This window comes from Melopsittacus undulatus, chromosome Z (assembly GCF_012275295.1).
Source record: "Melopsittacus undulatus isolate bMelUnd1 chromosome Z, bMelUnd1.mat.Z, whole genome shotgun sequence".
NCBI classification, from domain to species: Eukaryota; Metazoa; Chordata; class Aves; order Psittaciformes; family Psittaculidae; genus Melopsittacus; species Melopsittacus undulatus.
Window position 1 is genome coordinate 96,558,053 of NC_047557.1, and position 22,342 is coordinate 96,580,394.

At 40.6% G+C, this 22,342-nt stretch overlaps 2 protein-coding genes across 2 annotated transcripts in view; one reads left to right on the forward strand and one right to left on the reverse strand.

The window, feature by feature from the left end:
* WWOX (WW domain containing oxidoreductase) overlaps positions 1–5,454 on the forward strand; it is a 525,086-nt gene extending 519,632 nt beyond the window's left edge. The window contains exon 9 of the mRNA XM_005152159.3: positions 4,243–5,454. Within this exon, the coding sequence (XP_005152216.1) occupies positions 4,243–4,431 (189 nt within the window). The 3' untranslated portion in view covers positions 4,432–5,454. The remainder of the gene's footprint in view (positions 1–4,242) is intronic.
* MAF (MAF bZIP transcription factor) overlaps positions 5,257–22,342 on the reverse strand; it is a 186,076-nt gene continuing 168,990 nt past the window's right edge. The window contains exon 3 of the mRNA XM_034072677.1: positions 5,257–5,560. The gene's annotated coding sequence lies outside the window, so the exon portion shown is untranslated. The remainder of the gene's footprint in view (positions 5,561–22,342) is intronic.

Below are 22,342 nucleotides of genomic sequence, written 5' to 3' on the forward strand. Positions count from 1 at the left end.
TGGATCTTATTCGTTTGTAGTTGATACATATACAGATAAGTTATGGCTTTGTTTCTATTATTTATATGCTTGGTATGTAAACTTGCTTCAGAGCAGGAATCTAATTTTAGAAAACAAACATGCATTCAAAACTAGACATATCTAAAAACTAAACATTAACTGCATAATATGTTTTCTTACCAGGACCATAAATGGTATCTTAGACTACTAATGGATGCATTACATATATTAATGAGGGGTTTACTGTATACTGTATCCCCACAACCCCTTTTCTTTTACTATTAAGATATTCAATATTAATTTGTATTCAGTGCCATCAGTTACAAATTGACAGCTAGCAGTTATGAAATAAATGCCTATGAACTACTATAAATGCCTAGTAACTACTTAGTATTTTCATCTCAACAAAGGATTTTGGAAGGCCGGATAATTTAGATCTTTGAGCCTCAACTATAAATAAACAGCAACTGCTGTATAAATCCCACCCTGCTGCAGTTGAAGATTGTATTACAAAACTGACAAATGATTTGCGGAAGAGAATGATGAACCCTTATTACTAAGACACTCTTCAACTTAATCCAAAACAAGATTCCCGGGTAATTTTACGTGCGCTAGAAAGATTGATAGCATGGTGCTTGCCTAGCAGCTTTCAAATGTTTGACTGGATCGGAAATGGCATTGAGGCATGATTAAAGATTCAGTTGGGCTTCTCACAAATTCTTTATCCTGTGTATTCATCATTGCAACCCGCTGCCTTTGTTGCAGGTTAAAGAAGGCTGACCCCCAGCTCCGGTGATTAGCACCCTGCACAACTGACGGACGTACGGAAAAGAAATGTTTAGGTTGCCCAGCGCTTTTAGCATTGTTTATCAGTTGAGATTGTTGGGAGGGGGGGCATTAATCACAATAGATCATGGAGAGCCTGTGACAACTGACAGGCTCATTGTTTAAGACATTTTTTAACGAAGTTGTTAACATTAATTATTTTATATAGTACTCTAATCTTCTTCAAATTACGTTCTGACATGGCACAAACCGCTTGGCATTGAAAGTCATTCAACAGTGATTAAAGTGCTCTTTTTATCGGTTTAAGAATGTTTCATCTTGTATCAGCAGTATGGAATTGTTTACTAATTAGATTCCCTAACATCCTCGGCTGTCGTATTCTGATGATATGTGAACAGGAAAGCTGATGAGCAAAAAAATTAAGACTTGTTATGAAATTGTCATAAGGCCCAACGTATAAAGATATCATTCAAAAGACTGTGTTCATGAGGGATAAACAATATTTAGTGAGAAACTAAGCAGTTTCTGAGCCTAGCTCGGCATGGCTGGCAGTGCAGGCATTTTGCAGTTATCTGCAGCTCTGGCTCTTCCCGGAGGTTTGTGGTATCTGAGTGGTAGATGCAAAGGAGGAATTTGTCCCTTGAGGACCTTCCAGTTCTGCATGACATATGCAGGGCTCCTAGGCATCCCACTGTGGGCAGGAGGTTGGGCAAGAGACCTCCTGACATATCCCCATGATTCTGTGACGCTCATTCCCATCTGTCCATGAGCAAGTCACTTAGGCAGATCCTCAAGTGTCTGAATGCAACTAGTTCACATTCAACAAAGGAAATTAGACGCTTAAATGGCTTTGAGAATCTGGGATTTACCTTCTGCTTTGTAGTTTTGCCGTCTGAAGGAAGCTCCTAGGCTTGATGAGTTTGTCCATTATTCTGAGATATTAAAGCTTTACCCTCTGTCAACGAAGGGATAAACATGACTGCATTTCTCTTAAGCAATAAGAAAAAGTATTTTTGCTTCAATGATAGAACCATTGAACTTTCTTCTTCCAAAACAGCCAACACAATTGAAACATTTAGAAAGAAGTAAGGATATACACAGCCAAAAAGCAAATGGCACATTGCTTACATCCAGTTCTCAGTGAAACACTGGAGGCATCACAAGATAAAGTGCTTTGGGCTTCCAGCCACATAATCTTTTATCGCTTAAAGTAAATATCCTACGCTCACATGGGGAAAACTATTCTCTTCTTTTAAGTCTAGGTTGTGCAAGGTATAAAGCACTGCTGTTATACTGTGGGGCGTTTTCCTGCCTGCTGAGAATTTTGTTTAAAAGTCGTCAAATTTGACTCATTAAAAAAGATAAATTATTGTTTGGTTTGGATTTTAAACTTCTCTGACAAACTTCCATTTTATGAATTAGCTGAATTCTATTAGAGCTAGCCTGAGTTTAGCTTGGCTGGATGGATGCTCTTCAGCAGTAGCTTAAGGGCTCTCAGTCTGCATTGAGCAATTTAGTTTAATTTTACCTTTCTAATAAAAGTCCAGTTGAATTGCTTGCAAAAAAACTAATGATAATCTTTAGGGGCTTTGAATCATTCTAAATAGCTGAATACAGTGATCATACCTGTGCTGTGGAGCTTTATAGGATAGTTCAAATAAGCATACGAATTTTATTGTTCTCTATTAATATTATTTTTAGTAGAATTCTATTTGATTTCTCCTACTGCCTTTAAGATACTTTCTCTTTTTTAAAAAAGATACTGGTTTAATAAGAGGATTACTATGTATTATACTAACTTTAAAACTATTTTGGTCTTGATAAATATATGCCTTTCAAAATACTTAATACAGACAGTTTTGGTTTACCTTGTGATGGGAGATAATTTCTAAGCTGTGAAGTCATCATTATCAGTTTAATCCCATCTTCTGAGAAAAATGCATGTCTTGCAAACAAATATGCCTTCCTGTGCTGTTACAAAATTGAGATGCCTCAGCCAAGGAAAGCCAGGGCTCTTTAAACAGCTTGCTTCCCTCGAAGGATGAGAATGCAAAGTAGAGGTCTTCTGCAGGTTGACCCCCTAACAGCACCCTGAGTTTTCTTGGTTGTGACAATGAAAGGCCAAAAAAAAGGACTGGAGGAAAACCACAAGAGACTGAAGCCTATTCTCTTCCCCCATTAAATTATCCTAATGTGGCAACATCTAATTTCTCTTCATTTACTTTTTCAATCATACTTGGCAGCCTCTTTATTCTGATTCCTATCAGCTCATAATTAGTTACCACAGAGAGGACTAAGATGTACATAAATAATCATAAGATGCCAGATAAACTCTATTGGTTTTAAATTAGTGTTGTGTCTTGCTGTGTGCTCTCACCTATTATTTTTAATTAGAGTTTATAAAGTAGCTTCTAACCTTCTTTTACATCTATTCTGGCACTACACTTTAAATCTGTGCCAGGGAGTAGCCCATCACCAGTGCCAGGGTGCTCATCCCAGCCCTGTGGCCTCAGTCTCCAGGTTTGTTGGAGAAATTTGGAGAAACACATTCTTCCTGTTTGAACACAGTTCACTTGATAAGAAAAAGGAAAAGAAAGGAAAAGAGGAAAAGATCTCCTGATCCACAAAAGCCTTCAATACATCTACTCCATTTCTTAAAGTATTAGAAGACATAAGAAATGGTTATTACAGAACAAAAAAACACCAAACACTGGAAAGCTCTGCATCTCTGGGAAATCAGAACCTCTCTCTGCCTGCAGCAGATGAACGTTTGTACAAGGCAGCAGTGACAACTGCCACAATGAAACTGTTAATCAAAGATATATGGGCAGGTTTGGCACCACTCCCGACTGCACTTTACATGATAGGTCTTAATTGGAGTGCCCAGGTTAATTTTGTACAAGAGGTTTAAAAAACCCAAACAAACAAAATACATATATCAGCCTGCATTCCCCATCAGGATTAGGAAGCAGGGGTGCCCAAGGTGTATGGTAAGTGTTGACTGTGTTGAAAAAAGAAACCAGAGAGTTTTGAGTGGCTTCTTTTATACCTGGCTCAACTGCTCTGATTTTGAAAGCTGCCTGGGCAGACCCTGCTACATTAGGCCAGATTTATCCTGCTGCCGATCAGTTGTTTATTAAGAAGGGCCAAAAGACCCAGGACCAGGGCTGTGGTTCAGGATTGTCTTTTTTTTAGAAGGAAAGGAAAAAGAAAAAAGTCCTCATTAAGGTGTTTAGCAACTAAGTGCTTAGGGGAGCACCCTAAGCAGGATTTCAGCCTTGTTCCCAGGCAGGTTACCCTGTCAGCTGCAGTGATTTCCACCGGTGCTTTCCTAAGACGCAGCTTCAAAGGACTGCAGCCAGCATGACAATGATAAAATATCTATCTTTATCTATATTTATATAGTTGGGTTTTTTTTTTTCTCTATCTCACTTTTTGTTCTTTTTGAAATTCCAGCAACAAGGAGCGGCCACAACTGTGTACTGCGCCACGGCTGCGGAGCTGGAGGGCCTGGGAGGGATGTACTTCAACAACTGCTGCCGCTGCCTGCCGTCGCAGGAGGCGCAGGGCGAAGCGACGGCTGCAGCCCTGTGGGAGCTGAGCGAGAGGCTGATCCAAGAACGAATTGGCAGGCAGTCCAAATAACAGGGAGCTCCTGGAAGGATCAAAACACACGAGTGTGTGCACGCTCGAAAACTGCCAACACTGGAACCTGTCCAATCTTATCATCTAGAGGGTTTCCATATACCTCAGATACAGATTAACCAGTGTTAAATGAAATAATAGCAGTCACAACATAGTGAAAAATGTTAAGTACTAATGGGAAATGGGGAATACTGCGGGTTAAAGGGACAATGCGGCTTCCTGGGGCTTAGTTAGTCTCGGTTCTCTTTCTTTTGATTATAGCCTGTTCAAAGTGTAACCCAAGGAGGCATCTTTTGTCTTATTTTAGAAAAGCAATGCTGCAGATATTTTCTGTTGTTTTGATTGAAGGGTAGGTACTTAGCCTAATATGGGATTTCCTCTTTATTTTGATAATTACTGTCTGTTAGGCTTTAGGTATTGACTGGGAGATGGTAGCTATGTTGATTCTTTTTTTGCCTACAAGGATTTTACTGGGTGTGGCAAATGAAAAGATTATTAAGGAAAGAAATCTTTCGTGCTCTTGACTGCTGGCTGCAAATACATCTGCACTGTCAGGAAAAAGAAGGTGCAAGGAGACATCTGAACAGAAATGGTAAAGTCACAGCTAATTAAATCTTTCTGGGGTTTGTTTTCCTAAAAGATTATACTAAAAACATATGTTGTAAACCATTCCCTAAATATTGTAGAGTTAGCAAAGACGAGGATGTCTCCTTAAGAACACACAGAGTGTAATCAGGGGTTTAAATGGTATTTCCATCCATTTCTCAGTTCACAGTTTTAAGGAGTTGGGTTTTTTCTTTGAAAGTTCACAGTTTCTCAGTTCTGCTGATACAGTATCCCCTTCCAAACATCTTTTTTCTAACAATTTAAATTCAATAAAACAACATGCTTGAATATTGTAATCTAAAGAGAAAGTTTGTCTCATTTCTGCAAAGTCTTAATTCCAAATTTTTTTTTAGAAAAGAAAACTTGAGGAAAAATAAAGAGCTTCTTGTTGATGCCAAGAAAACGCTGTTTTTTTTCTTGTTTCTTTCTGAGTTCTGAGTTCATTTTTTTGTATTTTGTGCTTTGTAGCTGTCTTCATTCCAGAAGGTTGTCATAAGTCATCCCCATTTCAGCATCACATTTTCTGTAGACAGAATATAAACAAATAAATAGGACACATTGTTAATAGAAACTTATTTGATCCCCTTATTACTTACAACTTACTGCTAAAAGTTTGCCTTCCATGATTTTTTTTTGTCTGAAATCATTATGCATTTGATTAGCTGTTGAACAGATGTTAAAGTCAAGGCACACGTTCACCTGGAAGAAGTAGCTATAGCATCTTCCCATCAAAAACCCCACCACACTTACGCAGGCAATTATGATGCTGTCGCATAGGAGATCTAGACCTTACAGTAGCATATTACAATTTGGTTTTTATGTTTTTGAGTTTACAACTAATTCTAATTTAGTGTAAGCTCCTCTCAGGTAGGTGATGTTCTGTATTCTCTGCACATAAGGGTTGAAATATCTGTAAGTTAAGTCTCAATCTGTGAAGTTAAATTTCTTCTCAGTGGAAAAGGGGAACCTGGGAGCCACTGCACTCAGATTTAGGGTGAATTAGCTAACCTGGCTTTAAACAGAGAAAAAAGAGGTGTTTTTTTTCCCCAAAGCCCTTGGCATCCTTCAAGCTTCTGCCCAAATACAGCCTCAGCCACTCACTATTTGACCACTTCCTTACCTGATGCCACTGTCTTTCCTAAAGCTGCAGTAAAGAATATATGACCTACTTTACACCTGCTGCATCACCTGTGTAGCAGTAGCATTCAGTAAATAAACCTGCTCATTTGTCTTACTCTACTATCTGCAGAAAGCCCTTTCTCCAAGGCCAGCATATCCTTATGAGTTTGCTCCTGTGCTGAAACATTTGGTGGACTAAAATAAAAGGGCTATGTCAGAAAGAACACCACCTCTCTTCATGTATCCTGAAAGTTCTGTCCAGTCTGTTCTGCATAGACCAGACACTGGTATAGCGTAATGTGTGAAAACTAGTGGTATGCTCAAAGTGTTTGCAAGTTGTGATGCTTACAGCCAAATTCCCTGTATTCTCTGGAGTTTGTCTGGGGAGAAAAGCTGATTAACTTCTGGCACCTGTGCAACAGCCTTCACAAATGCATTATATTTTCTTTTTCACAACCAAACAGAATTATACTTATGTATTATTACTTTTATACTTACATACAGCCAGTATACAACAGCAGAGCTTTGAATCAGAGCTTGGTGTTGCTGGGTTAAGCAGAGGTGGTAATTAAGCAACACTGTGAGCTCTGCACTCCCCCAAAGGCCTGGGCCTTGTGCTCCATTTAGGCAAACATTAATAACCGATAATGAACACCCTGTCATTCCTTATTGCTGAAATATTGCATGCTTTTATGAGAACTCAGTACTTAAAGAGATTGCCTGCCTTCCTTCAAAGAGTATCTGGGAGGTGTTTTTCCTCCGTACACAGCTCACTATTGCAGTGTTACGAGGTAAAAGCATTCTTAACGTTAACATAGTTTTTCATTAGTATGAAGCAAGCTAACCCCCTTAACTTCACTGAGTTGGTCAGGTTCCTCTGGCTCCTATTTCTGGTTAATAAATAGTTACTGTCACTAGTACATTACCATGTCTAGAAATTCACTGTCACAGTTTTCTCCAACTCAGATTAAATTACTTTCTGTTCCTTTCTTTTTCTTTCACTCTTTATCTCATTCATTCTTTGTCTTTCTTTTTCTTTCTCTCCGCTTTTTCTCTGTCATCCTCTTTGTTTTTCACTCTCCTAAGTTGAGAGAGCCAGCATAAAAGAGGTTGGTGGGTTTTTATTTTATTCCTGTTTTTTACCATTTTCACTCTAAATAAATGGCACAAAACTGCAGAACATTTGCTTCTATTAGAAACACTTGTGAAAATAATTTTTCTTGCACTCTCAGCTTGATTTCAGCACAGGAGGGATGTGCAGGGGACACTGAAAAGGAAAAGCATCTGAAAAGAAATAGACTCCAAACCCTCCATTTTAATATCCTGGATGCGTTTAAGTCATTGGATTTCAAATATATTTTGGTGTAAAATTTGGCACATTTACAGCTGGTCAGATTTATTTATTTGAGTGGCTTACATTTTTCTGGTTGATTTACCTGAGGCAATGTCTGTGTGAATTACTTCACAATAGATTGACTCCAGTGTTCATTAAAGGTAGTTAAGTGATCCTGTGTCTAATATTAAAGCAAACCCCATTAACCTTAACTAGTATCATATCAGCAAAACAAAAAGAACTGAATAAAGCAAAATAGATCAGGTATTTATAGCGCTTGGAGAAGATCCAGCAAATTTACATAAAGCTCCTAATAGTCCTAATAAGCACTCACAAGTTATCCCCATAAAAAAGGAGGCAGCTGGGTAAGGACTGTGTCTCTGTTGCCCTGCTGAAACCCAACAGCACTTTCTGAAGGGGAAGCATTGGAGGGCGAGGCTGCAGAGCATTTCTCACCCACATACAGAAGGGCATTGCTTTCGCTTCTCCCCTCTGTTTTTCTTCCAACATCAACATGTCCCATGTTAATGGTGATTGTTTTTGCTCCTAGATATATGTCCTGGATCTGCAAGTGATCTGTAGGTCAGCAATCAAAACCCCTTGTTGGAAATGAGGAGCCACCAGAACATCTTAGGGGAGTTGAGGAGCCATTTCAATCAGTGTTAGCTTCTGCTGCTGTCCATGCAGCAGATGTTGCCATGGTCTGCCCAGAAAGCAGCTGACTGCTGGGACCTCTACTTCCAAATTACAGAGAGGGTGAACCAGCATAAACCCATACCAAGTCTTGACTTCTTCTTTCCCTCCCCATTTTTTCTTTTGACATCTGGAAGACAAATTTCAGATATTCTCAGACCAGGTAGGGATTTTTATTAGAGAAAGTCTTTCCAGCAACACAGCAATAATTTTACTTATATCAAGGTTGAATAACTCCTTGTCAGGTGTTAAGCTCATAACCTTTCAAGCCAAACACACTTATACTAACCAGTTTACCATTGGAATGATCAATATCTTGTAAGTGAGAAAGTCTAGACAGATCTTATTTTGTCCTTTGGTATCACTTGTGGCTTTGGAATTGATCATTATATGTGGCTGGGGAAAAATTGCCTATACATTTCATGCTCTGTATTTATCTTGACAAGGTTCTCTAGGATTATATTTTCATAATCTGAATGGCAGTGGAACAGCTGCTCAGACTGTGCAAGCCCTTCTTATCAGGTTGAATTTAAGCTACGGTAATTACTCTTTCTCCTTATGTATTTCTTTTTTAAACAAGCGTGTACTATACATTAAAATGTGTTGCTGGGGCGGCAGGGGGGCATGCTGAGAAGCTTGGAAAATGCTGCTAAAATGTATTTCCATCCACAGTCACTGATGTAGGATTCTCTTTTACTTTAAATGTAAGTCCATGTCTGTGGTCTCTGAAGCAGGATCCCAACCTATGCAAGGAATACATTGTTTTATTAACAAATCTTTTAGAGTCAGGATGTCCTGACACTGGAGGCAGTTTAGGAAAACTGTTGGCAATACCCAGCAGTAAACACACTGCTGACCAAATCCCTGAAGCAATCTCTTTGAAATGAGGTTCCTTAGAGAAACCCATCCCCAGGGGAAGCAGCCAAGCCACCGCCAGGAGCACAGCTCCCAAACAGGGACCCTCACAGCCAGTGTGTCTGCCTGCTTCAGCCTGCAACCACAGAGACCTAGGCTGATGCCAGGCACTGAAGATGACACAGTGATGGAAGCATTGAAATGTGGCACACAGATGCATGCCTGTCTGCTGATATCCTCCACTGTGGGATGGAGGCAATGGGAAAAAAATAGAGACAGCTTAGAGAGAAAGAATATGCTGGTTTTCTCTTGATTTTTATTTTTTTACAGTGCTAACTATGTTATTTACTAGATGCCTTTTCTGGGCTGTGCTTTTTTTTCTCTCCCCCACCTCTGTTGCGTTTGTAGAGTACTTTCCAACGGGTGTTTCGTGAATTAGCTTCATGCTTTAAAAGAGAAGATTGCTCTGGCAGAGAACAGCATAGTTGTAAAAGTGTCAAGGTGTTATGAATGTCCTGATGATAGAGCCCAGTTGTTATCTGCTGGGTAGTGAGGGAGGATAGCTAATGATGTGCAGCATGTAAACCGTTTGTTGCTCTAATCCATCTGTGTGGAGAGGAGTGAAAAAGAGGGACGAAATCCTGGGAAAATTACTTGGACAGCTGGAGATAAAGTGTGTACTGATGGAGTCATCCAGAGGTAGCTGTCAACATGAGCTGTGTTTGCATATAATCCAAGTAATGCACAATGATTCCTTTTGGTATTTTTTTCATGGGGGTTCATGTGTCTATGCACAGACCTTAATTACTATCCAGTATCTCTTAATAACTGGGCTCTGGTTTTAAGTGAGGAATGTGATTTTAATCAGTTCATGGCTGGGTGGTGGAGAGATGTACTACAAACAGACCAAAGCAAGACATACGGATTCCTTTTGCGGACCTGAATTAAATGAGAAGTAGTCATTTTATTAATTCTACTGTGCTTTATAGACCTTTTATATGGAACATTACCCATACAACTTCACTATCTAATTAAAAAGGGCTCTTATCAATTTGCTGGGCAGTTGCTTATACAAAAAAAAAAAAAAAAAAAAAAGAGGAAGAAATAATATCTTTTATATTATAAAATATTTATAGCCCCAGAAAATCATCTACCCTAGGGGGTACAGAACAGATCACCAAATGCCCAGTGAGGTTATTTTGGCTGGTTATCTTCACTCTTTTGAAAGATCTGTTATAAAAGCTCAATGCTTTGGGACTGAAGTCTGCACCATGCACATTGTTCATATGGAAACCTGACGCGGGTCTGGTGCAGTGCCCGTGGATATGTGAGCACAGTCTAAATTAGGGGCTTTGTACATTGGATTTCCATGATCCCTCCGGGCAAAGCAGGCACCCTTTCCCTTGAGCTGGCATTAGCCTTTAACAGTGGCAGTTTGAGCAGCTCTGTAATGTTCTTAGCGGGGATTGAGAAATGCGTGTGGTGCTTGCGGGCATGAAATGTGTCAGCTCTTTGCAAAAGGAGGAGAAAGACAGCAAGGGCATGGAAGCCACGCCGGTCCTGACTCTGATCATCCCATCAACATGTAACTAATGGCCTTAAAACGGACTTTGCCTTTTGCAGGCAGCCTAAGAGGAAGGGCAGAAGACATGGGGAAGGTTTTTGAGATGGGTACTGCCTTTATGTACGCAGCCCTCTATGCTTTGTGCTGCTGCCCAGTCTATGTGCAGGACGCAGCTAAAGCTGTCCCAGCACCTGAAAAGCAGCATCACAAGAAACCAAGCAGGGGGGAAAGAGGGGGAAAAAAAAAAGTCTTCTAAACCCCTTACACCTCCATAAACCCTTACTTTATGTGGCGTATTGGATTTTACAAGCACAGAGTCTGCTGGGAGCTGTCTGCCGAGCACACAGTTAGCAGTGATTGAACACCAGCGTTTTAGCATTTTGACTTAAATCCAGTGTAAACTTGTAAGTGAACTGCTGGCCTGGGCTTGGTCTCTGGTGGACAGCAGTCAGCAATGCATCACAGGCTGCGCAGCCCACGGAGCACCCGGCCGGCGGCCGAGGGTCACAGTTCAAAAGAAGTCTGAAATTTCACTTCAATGGATCCTGAATTACCTCTCATCTGAGGGAAGGCTTTATTTCTCTCCCTCTCTTTCCCTCCCAGCACTGAGCCAGCGTGGCTGGAGAAGAGATGAGAAAGGGAGACCATCTCGAATGTACCTGGACTACAAACAAACCAGAAGTATTTTCCTTCCAGCAAAGCTGTTCCTTTAATCTTTATGAGCAGGAGAAATTCATGCATTACAGAGGCACAAAAATGAAAAGGGAAAGGCGGGTGGGAATAGTTGCATTAGAATTAAGCCCTGTTTTTAATATGACACCTGTCAGACTTATTGTTAAAAATATGGAGAAAGGCTCCCTTCAGAAATAATAACATTGCAGCAGGGTTAGTTATACACGGTGAGTCCTGTCAACAGCAGCAATTAGAAGTTGTTTACCATGGAGAGAAATAGCTCAGCAGCATCGGGCTGCATGGACGTTACATGTTGTTGCAGTCCCAGCCGAGGGCTCACGGATAATCCTCTCCTCCAACACAGCTGCAGCTGAGATGGGAGATTCTTCCCTGCAATCACATTACTTTCCTAATGACACTATCACCCAACCAGGGATTAAGTGCTGCTTTACAGTCAATGAATGGTGTCACCAGGTTTAGGCTGCTGAACAATTAAAGGGTCAATTTACGGCGTGTTAGTGGGTGGGGGTGAAGGGCAGGGGAAGGGGCATGACTGGCAAAGAGAGCCCCTGATAAACAAGAGCTGTCAGAGAGCCCTGCCCTGCAGGGGCGACTGTTTCTGTCAGCTGGCTATTAAAAGGCATCCCTTCCTAGTACAACCAAGTCCCTCCGCTGGGCCTAGCACACTGCTGCTGTGGCCACGCAATAGAAATCCCCTTGTGTGGTGGCTGCCAACTGCGATGCGGTATTTGTAAGTCACCCAGCGCTGGTAGTTAAACTCAGACCACAGAATTAATTTCATTTATGCCTTCAGCCAGATTTCAAAGTAAGGCTCTGGAGACACAGGAGAAATTAATTTATTAAAAAGCAATAGCTTGATAATGCACACGATGATAGAATAAATGAATATGTTCAATATCTTATAAAAGAGTTGGCAATCACATAATAGAGCATTCATTGTCAATTTAGTAGCTTGTCTCATTATACTCTGCAAATAGTAGTAAAATGGTGTATTATTCATGAACCAACATGCTTTAATTACTTTTAGTGCACATTTATTTTTTCAAATGTAATATGAGTTAGATTCATCTATAACTGTAACTCTTGAAGTGGCAACACAAACTGGAAGAGAAATTTTATGAGTGCAGGAATCAGTTTCTGGGAAGTCTGTAACATTTCTATATGCTATGCAAGCAGGTCCTAAAATGCCAGCCTCAGATCGTCCCAAAGTTGGATTATGGCTGATAAAACGTTAACAAATACAATATTATTATTTGATAATTTTATCAGAGGTAATTTCATGTTTCATCCTTTGCTAGGATTTTTTTTTTTCCCTGCCATAAAGCAAATCCCTAAATCTAATATAGTTTATTTGTTGGCTTTACAAATAGAAATTGTCCTGTTACCACTCCCTCCCTTCTTGGCTTCTCACATACACACTTTTCACCAGCTTAATTTGCTATGAAGGTCTCACATACATACAGCCAAGGTCAGTGAAAGTCCACTGCTCATTTCAATTAAAATGTTTCTGAGGATTTATAAGTAATAAACTGATCTTGGCTATAATAACAGGTTTCCTTAAGTCACTCTTGCCACTACTAAGTATAATGTTGCAGTGCGTTGTTGATTTCTATGTACACAGAAAAAAGAGAACTGTAAAATAAGATGACTTAAAAATGCAATTAAAGTGTAAATCTTTACACCCATTAACATTTAGGGTCCATTAGATTACTTTGTCTTTTACAATATTAAATGCTAAGATGTTTTGCTTTTGTTCTGTAACAGTATATTCTAGTTCTATTTATAATACAAATGTAATTTAGCTCCCAATAAATCTTGGCTTTAATTGGTTATTAAGTATGTGCTACCTTGTCATAAATTTCAACCACAGGATTTCTTTTTCTTCCAATTCATCTGTCTGGCTTTGTATTCTGGGGTCAGGTGCAGGGTTTCACAGCATCATCAATATGTAGCCCATCTGAGCATCTCCCCCCCTCCCTGGAAGTTGAATGAGGGCATCACCCTAACACTGAGCCCTTCAGTAGATGCTGTGGGAGATCTAGAGCTGGATTTCAATCCTGGGAGCAGAATACAGCCTTGTACCTGTATGCAGGGGATGCAACCATTAATTGGGTTAACAGCCTCAGGTTTGAGGCTAAACTCCACAAGGACTTTATCTGTCTCTCTCATTGCCCAAGGAGAAATGCTTTGCACTATATTTGTTCTCTTTGCAGTGACTCTAGGCAGAAGTGGCTGGCCTCTGGTGTGGGGCTCATCTCTCCTGGGCTGGAGATGAGGTTGTGGCCTGCTGTACAGCCAATGCTAGAGCTTTGACAGTTACTAAGATTGCAGAGGGTATAAATCAGGGCCAAATTTCACTCTCTTGTACTTGATGTTATCTTCTGCTTTGAAAGGTGTCCAAACTATGGCTGCACAATTATGACTCTTTTCCTCAGGCCTCAGTAAGCACAATTTAGACTAGTTTTTATTGGTCACCAAGGATGAGTTTCTAAGGTTTTTTAGATTCAAGAACTGGGGTAATAGCATTGTGAGGGCATGGCCCAGTTTCCTTTGTAATCCTGATTTCAGTTCCCAATAGTAACCTGAAGCCATGACTGGTTAATCCTTAATTCCTGCCACAATTAACATCTCATATTCAGTAGGACTTCTTGAGATTTGGAAGGAAATCTGTCCCCAGCTAGGTCAGCCCTAACTGGTCTCTTTACTAAATGGGAAGAGATCCTTTTCAGCTTGAGTCAAATACAGTAACACCTCATTTAATGGGGCAACAGAGCAGAGAATCTGTTAGCCGGCTCCGGTCGGATGCAGTACAAATCAACATCTTTGCAATTAGAGCTAGTGAGGAATGCAAGCACACAAACTCATAAAGTACTAATGAACTATTTGAGCAATTCTACAGGTATTTATATAAGGCTGAACCAGCATCCTTTGCTGAACAACTACCTCTTCCCATGTATTCCTGAGGAAGATTTAAGTGAAGTGAAATTTTTTTTGTGTAAAGATAGGCAATGCTGAGAGACCCGCATATTCTGCCTTCTCCTCTGTGCTTGTGGCTTTGGGGTTGTGCTGGCAAACAAAAGGGGCCTGTTCTGCAGCCACTATATTGCACATCAATGCCTGCAAATGTCAGTTTGCTAACTCCTCCCTAACATTTTTTACGCTTGTGAACACATAAGCACACCATGGCAGATGAAACAGAGAACAACTCTTTTTCTCTCTTTTCCAGCACCTCTATACCATCCTGCCCAGCTCATGGTTATCCTGGATTTGTCCCCTACTGCGGAATGGACTCAGTCAGAGATCAATATGATCAGACAAAAAGCCATTTATTTCAAAGCATTAACTCCTTATATACTATTGCTTACACACACCTACAGCAATTTGGCATAACATGACTGGATACTTGTCCTGAAGACCCTTAGTGACTAACATAATTGGTTAAGCACAGGTGTGAGAACTTGACCTCGAACACTTGCCAACAGTCCACAGTTCTCATAACTCAGTGAATTCCAGCTTCTTCTTATCTTGCTTGCTTAAGGTTCCTTGGGCCTCCCACGGCCTTGCTCTATCCCTTGAAGTTATTCAGAGCTCATGTACCAAATATCCATTCTCCTGTGAGAACACTGTCTCCATAGTCCCCCTCATTTGCACAACTCTGCACTAAATCCCATCTATCTATTTCCCTGTAAGATAATCTCAAAGAGGACCTCACCTGAGTACATTATGCCTTTCCATAAGTCATGACAGGTGGTTTCCAGGGCAAATCCTCTTCACCAAGAGCCCAAGTACACCAGGCTGTGACCAAGAGTGTCTGAGGTACAGCAGCAATCCTACCTGTGCCCCTACAGAAGCATTTCCCAGAGCAAGGTGTAAGGGTAAAGCTGTTGTTTACACCAGCACTTCCCTGACCTCATTCCTGAATGTTCTTGGGAGCTACCAACACTTTATATGAACTATTGCCTTGCTGCATCTGCTTTATACTGGCTTGGCAAGAATACCCCAGAATCTGAAACCAGGAGGGCACCCTGTGTTTTAAGTACTGAAGCAGCTTAAGTCCCCAAAACCTGAGCTAAAAATGCCATTGCACAAATAGGCACTCACACTTAAGCCCTGCACAGGCCATGGAGGGCGTTGACCATGCTTACGCAGAACTCATGCACCACTGGACTGTGAGGCATACCATGGGGATTGCTGAGCAGGTCTTAGGATTTATAATAAGTCTTTACAAGGGCTTATTATTTCACTGTGTAAATTGTGTATGGAACACTTGATGTGGGCAGACTTTAACAAACAAAGAATATAACTACCACAATTTGTCTTCAAAATAAATAAAGAACAAAGTGAAAAACTCATCAATGATGATCAATTGAACCACACTGCAAACTTGTACCACCAGTTGGTCAGTTAGTCATGGAAATATTTGTTTCTTATCCATGAACAAGCAGAAATTACAAAAAAAATTAAAACATTTTTTTTTCCAGAGCATGAGCCACAGTCTTTTCCTCAGTGGTCTTAGTGGCTGATTAATCCATATGTTTACTGCATGTTGAATGAAATACAGCAGATCCATCTCAATAACCTGATTAGTCTTAATTTCCTAATTTTTATATCAGTTCCCTGGCTTTTGAACCCTTTGCAGTTTACGATGCTCCACTACTATCTCATTGCAGAGCAGTTGTTCACACTGATGTCATTACTCCTGAATGCGAGGTCAATGTCATTCTTTTGTACAGATCTATAATCACAGGTATGCTCCCATGAATATATGGATATACATGTACAAGTATGTATTTATATATACATATATCTCTCTCATACACGTCTATTCTTATATGCATAAAGACTTTAATAAATGATTTGCTTTAAAATGCTTTTAGTGTTCCTCGCACCCTCAATCCAGTGTCTACATTTTGAATACCTTGAAATCGAATACTGCTGAATCACTTGGACTGTGATTCTGGACCTAACCATGGCTATTTCTTCTACTGCTTTCTCCTCTGCCCTACCATCATTATGCCCTCTGTCTGAATACACTGCTGTTTTTCTTCTGATGAGACAAGAAACAAAATACATAAATAAATTCACCTCTTCACCCTCTGATTCAATTTTTATTGTAGTAATATTTTAATAGGATTCCTGCTTGTCTGATTAGTTATTTTTATACATTAGACTTAGCATAGAAAGTTAAAAATTTAATTTTGACACTTTAGATGTGTATCTCATAGTTACCAATATAAAATATATTTCTTTTTGCAGTTTTCCAAAGAGTCCTTCATATTTAAACCAAGAAGAACCTGAAAATTAATGCAACTATAACAAGGCAATAAAGGCAACTTGGAATAAGCAGAAGTCAGGTTAGATGCTCACTACTGAATCTGCTCCAATTTGCTTTGAAGCATGCATTAGTGTTTGTGGACTTGATAACAAAATACATAAAAATGGATCTCCTACAGAACTCCTAAAACAACCCATTCATATTTAAATCTGCAACCACAGTTAACTTCCTGGAATCACATTGGTGGATATCACAAAATTTAGTTGCAAACTGCCTTGAAGTGCGTGACTTACTTATATCATTGCACACAGTCATGGCTTATTAAGATATAAGATACAAACAGAAACTCCTATACTCCACTAACCATTAGGAAAATTAGTTTTCAGATCCTGGAAATATGAATGCCTCAGCAAAAGACTGTAGGTGAAACAAACAAACAAAAAGCTCTGTAATGTTAGAAAATGCCTCAGTTGCTTTAAAATGATCACTGAACTAGCAAGAATATCCCTCACTCCTCAAAATTAGTTCTTGGCTCCAGACCTATGTTAACATATTTGATATACTTTTCCTGATGACCCTGGATGCATCTGGAGGTTGGTGCTCCAGAGTTCCTGGCTATCTTTATTGCCCCCAACTCACTTTCTCTCCAAGTGTCTTCCTCTGTGCCAACAAAAATATTTCTAGTCCTTCCATCTTCAGCAGCACACTCTATCAATGCATGACAGATGAACAGTCTTTTCTGCTGAAGAATGGAACAAACTTTTGCTGCTTAACAATGGGCTGGGATGAGTGTGTTGAAGTGATTGCAGACCAAGGTAAATGAAGGAGTTGCATAGAACAGGAGAGCATCTTAAAACTATTCTCAACAAGGGTTTCCGAGACAGCTTAATAAAAGAACCATGTGAGCAAGCAATTACACTTGAAAAACATCTTGCCTCTCAGAAAGCTGTAAGGTTTTTGTTTGCATTTTGCAGATGTTTCTGAGGGCACCACTGAGCCCCTTCCTGACCATTTTCCAGAGCTTCTCTCAGGTGTGCTTGTTTCCTGTGATTTTCTTGAAATTGACGTCTATGGCTGCAATCTCATCCAACATTGCTGCCTCAAGACCCTGATGACCTCTTCTCACTAGGAGAAAGGTCCTGTGTTTGTAAGTGCAGATCCCAGGGCTTGCCACTGACCATCAGCTTTTCCTTCCTTTCTGCTGTCACCACCTCTGAAGCTGCCACTTACATCTAAACCCAAGCATATGCCACCAATGAACCTCTCATATTCATTGATCTTCCTGAGCACATCAACCTGTCTCTCTAGATCTGCACTCTGATTTTTCAAGTAATAGAAAGAATCCCTCTGGATAACCACATAATCATCTCCTTTTGGCTCCTGGTCAGGCTGCCTTGCTCTTTCTTACTCTCTCTCTCTTTTCCTGAATGAGGAAGGTGATAAAAACACTGCCTTCCCATTTCAGTCTTCTGCAAGGCTTCTTGGGTGCCCCACCAGCCTCTCCTGGCTTCCAGCTCTTTGAAGATGAATGAATAATATTCCTCTGAATTTCTATATCTGCAAACCACCAATTAAACAGGACCAGCAACTAGAGATAAAAGTCTCGCCTGGGTGAAATCCAGGGCAAAGGATATTTTCACGTTTGCAACTGACAATAGAAAGTTAGAGATGTAGAGCAGGAGGCAGGGGAACATGCCAGGTATTGCCATCTTTATCAGGGCTTAGATACCCATGGAATAACTCTGTAATTGCTGTGGGACTACAGACTAATTATGATATAATTATATAATTATATATAGTCATTTATATGAGGGGAAGAGGTCAAATTTAGCACATTATCATAAATTCACAAATCAGGATCTTTATTTTAAAATCTTTGACTGCCTGGCCTTTGATCTTTGAACTGTTTGGTAACTTCAAGCATCATTACCCCATAATGTGTGCCAGAATGTGCAATTAGTGTGAGTACAGTTACATACGGTATGATATTTGTATCATGTTTAATACAGCCGGCCTGTGAATTTGTATGCTCTGAATAATAATGAAATCCAGGTTTAATTACTGATTTTCTAAAAATGTTTTTAATATTCCAATACAGGTGCAGCTAATCATCAAACTGCGTAAACAATATGAAGCTGTACAGCTATTAGGCTAAAATGTGATATTATCCATCCATCTTTGTTTTTCCATTGCACCTACCAGTCTAGTGTATAAGTGATATGATTTATTTATTTTGTTTATTTAGAATTGAATAATAAATAAAAGACTCCTGCACAAAGCTCTACAAACCTTACTGCACCATTAATAACGCCATGCGATCCTAGCTGCATTAGCGTAATCCTTTTGGCAGGAATTCAGTCAAGTCACCTCCAGGAATGCCTTCCTGCCCTTTTGCTGACCGGGGAAGCAATCCACAGCCCTCTCTAAACCATATGTCTTTTGTAGTGGGGCTGGAAGATGCCCATGTGTGACATCTAAACCCAGTCCCCATCTTTTAGGTGGGGGCAGTGCCAGCCACTCCTCCATTGCCAACAGTGGGAGCCAGGCTGGATACTGCTGCTCATCACAGCAAAGACATCATGTATTAGCTCCCAGCACTCAGTGTCCCTGTTCAGCCATACAGACCATGTAGCACTTAATGAGAGCTTATTTATTTAATTTATTCACACTTATGTCTTTATCAGGGCCACCACTGGGGCTCTGCCACTCTCCCAATGGTAGTAGGGGGCCTGCAGGCTGGGTGTAGTGCCTGCAGACCCACAGCTGTGCTGTGCACCCCGCTGGCATCAGAGGCTTTGGAGCAGAGACCCTGCATGTGGGAATCTCATCTCACCTTGACAAGCCTTCCAGGCTTCCAGATTTCATGGGCTTAGGCTGCAGGACTGCAAAACACGTGCTGACCTTGCACAGCAAAGCTAACTTCAGCATGTTCTTAACCATGGGCATGTGAGGGGATGCTCTGATGGGGATTATTTACGTGCTAAGCAAATGGGAAGATGCTTCTCTAGGTTACTGCTGCAGTGTTCAGCATGGTCTGAGAAACTGATGTCTCATGCAGAATTTGGTATATAAGAGAAAGTGCACGCCTTTATTTTTATCTGTTTGTCTAGATATAAAATTGTCATCAGCTCTTTTGTTTTGTTTTTGTTTTTATTTTGCCATTGTATTTTACTGTTGCTTGTCACAGGCAGAAAGATAACTGAACAAGTAACTTCTCAAGTGAAATGAAATGGAAATAACATCTGTCTACAGAAATCAATTTAGAAACTACCTATATATTTTGGGGCTCAGACAATGGGCATTTCCAAAACTATGTCTTCTAAAATTCTTTGAGTGTAAAAAGAGGAAGAAGATAATAATACCTGGATGTGAGCTATCATCCATCAATCAGGAAAACTCACTCAGACTCAGATGCATGAGCCAAAATGAACTTCAGATTGAAATGGATGTGAGACAGGCTACGTTGTCTGATTTGCTTGGGTTACTTCATTATTTATCTCTTTGCTTCCATTTGTTCTAATGATCATAGCCAAGAAAGTCTCATTTACAAAGATCACTTTTTTTTAAAGACTACTTTATATCGTGGTTGGAACCTCTGCAATGTGCTCTTTTTATCCACAGCTATCAAGAGTTAGGGATTCTTTCCTTACAACTGCTCCAGCTATGTGTTAAACACATGTTGGTGTTTCACCTATGGAACAGGTTGGATCTCAGCCCCACAGAGTTTGCAATAGGAAGCCCAACTGGTCTCTAGTCACACACTCGTCTCTGATGGAGACTTCTCCCTGTGCTGCACTGGCAGACATTGAGACAACTCCAGGATGAATAAGGGAGAGGTTAAAAAACAGAGTTTAATGGAATGGATGCTAATGGGTCTGGTCTTCAAGTCTGGGATAGAGGATGAGAGAGATTTGCTTCAAATTTGCTTTGTCTCATCACTCTTGCTGCCCCTCCAGCACAGCTGCCTCCTTCTTCTTGTCCCCATCCTGTTCCCCCCAAACAAAACTCAGGCAGGCAAGTGAGTTTTCCTAAATGAGATACACCTAATTAGTAGCTAGTCATAAACTTGCTGATCAGACAGATTTTCAGCCTTTGTTTATTAGCTGGCATATGCACCCGTAGCGCATTTTAGAAGTATACACATTTCATTAAAAGCACCGTCTCCTCTGCTTTGTTCTGTAAAAGACCCTTGGAAGGATTCTTGTTTATTCCCTCAGCCAAAAGGAGAAAAAAATAAGTAACTTCCATTATTATATTAATACAATTTCAACTAATAAATGGATGATTTTGCAGGGTTATATTTATAATCTGTGCCATGTGTGCATATCAGCAGGGCAAAGCACTGTGCACTTTGCAGCTTTCTTTGATCAGTGAGTGGGAGCATTGTCCAGTTTGACTTGGTGTGGAAAACCTGGTGCAAGGCGAGTGTGGAAAGCCGTACTACTGGTGTGGGAAGGAAGCCTAACCTTGAGGAGTAAATGAACCCCTGTGAATACCTGGGGATGGAGGGAGCTGGGCAAGAGAGCTGCAGTGCCATGGGACAGTACTGACTGTGTGCAGAGCTGGGGCTCCAGGGGTTTGCTCCAAGGGCAGCAGGAAGGGGACCAGGGACTGCTAGGCAGCCGCAAAGCCTAGGGATGAATTCATCATTCCTGCCAGCTCATCCGGAAGACAGGTAAGTCCTGTGGCACTCGTTTTGCAGTCACACAGGCTGAACACAAATAGAAAAGCAAGGCAAATGCGTTGCCCAAAGTCACACTGTAATTCACTAGCAGGGATAGGATTAGACCCCTGGAATTTTGTGTCTCTCTCACTTCTTCCAAATGCCATAAACACTTCAGTACAGCAGGAATATTTTGAAGTCTTGCAGGGCTCTGATGCATGCAGATATCTCAGTCAGACTGCAGCAATGTGTGTCTTCAGAGTCTGCAAAATTAGGGATACATAAACATTGCTAATGCCTCTCTGCAAGCTAGAGGGTACTTGCACTTTGTTACATTTGCCATCAGATTTGGTAGTTCAAATTAAGAAAGAATTGTTTTCTTTTCTTAACCAGGCAACTCCTACTGATTTCCCTTTCCATTACTGTAAAATTTGTTCAATCCCTTGAGGATAATTCCTGAAGCAACATCTTACAAATTCCACACTGTGTCCAGAAAGAAAGACCAGACACGTGCATGGTGCAATGCAATGGCTGATCTGAATAAAGGTCATTTAATATGAGACAGGTAAGAGTCCCCACACTGCTGGCAGCAGTGAAACGCTGCTGCTGTGATGGGTGGAGGCATCAAGCCTCTTCTTGTGAGCTCTTGCTCACCCAGATGTGAAGCCCCCTGTTAACCTTTGCAACACCAGCCAGCTTATTTTGCTTCTTAAGTCATCAGAAAGCCTCTCCACATAAACAGACAACAGTATACTTCCCTCCAATGACCTTGTACTCTGGGTGCTCCGCAACGAGAGCAAAAAAGAGGGGAAAATGTTGTCAGTTCAGTGCAAAGTGGATTAGGGGAAGGAAATAACAGCAAGCTGCACTTCTGAATAGTTTCATCATCTAAGGTCATAAAATTGAAGATAAAATGATGTTTGCAGGCACAGAAGTGTGAGATTCTTTAAATGGCAGGATCTGGAGAAAGCACGTTAGTTAATTTGTCTCTGCACACTCATGATGAATCATATGCACGGCCTGCCCCTCCACGCTGGGACAATGTGAAGAGGATTTAGGCAGCCACAGGAGCTGCCAAATCCCTCTTGCTGAGGAAGTCCTTGGAGTTCC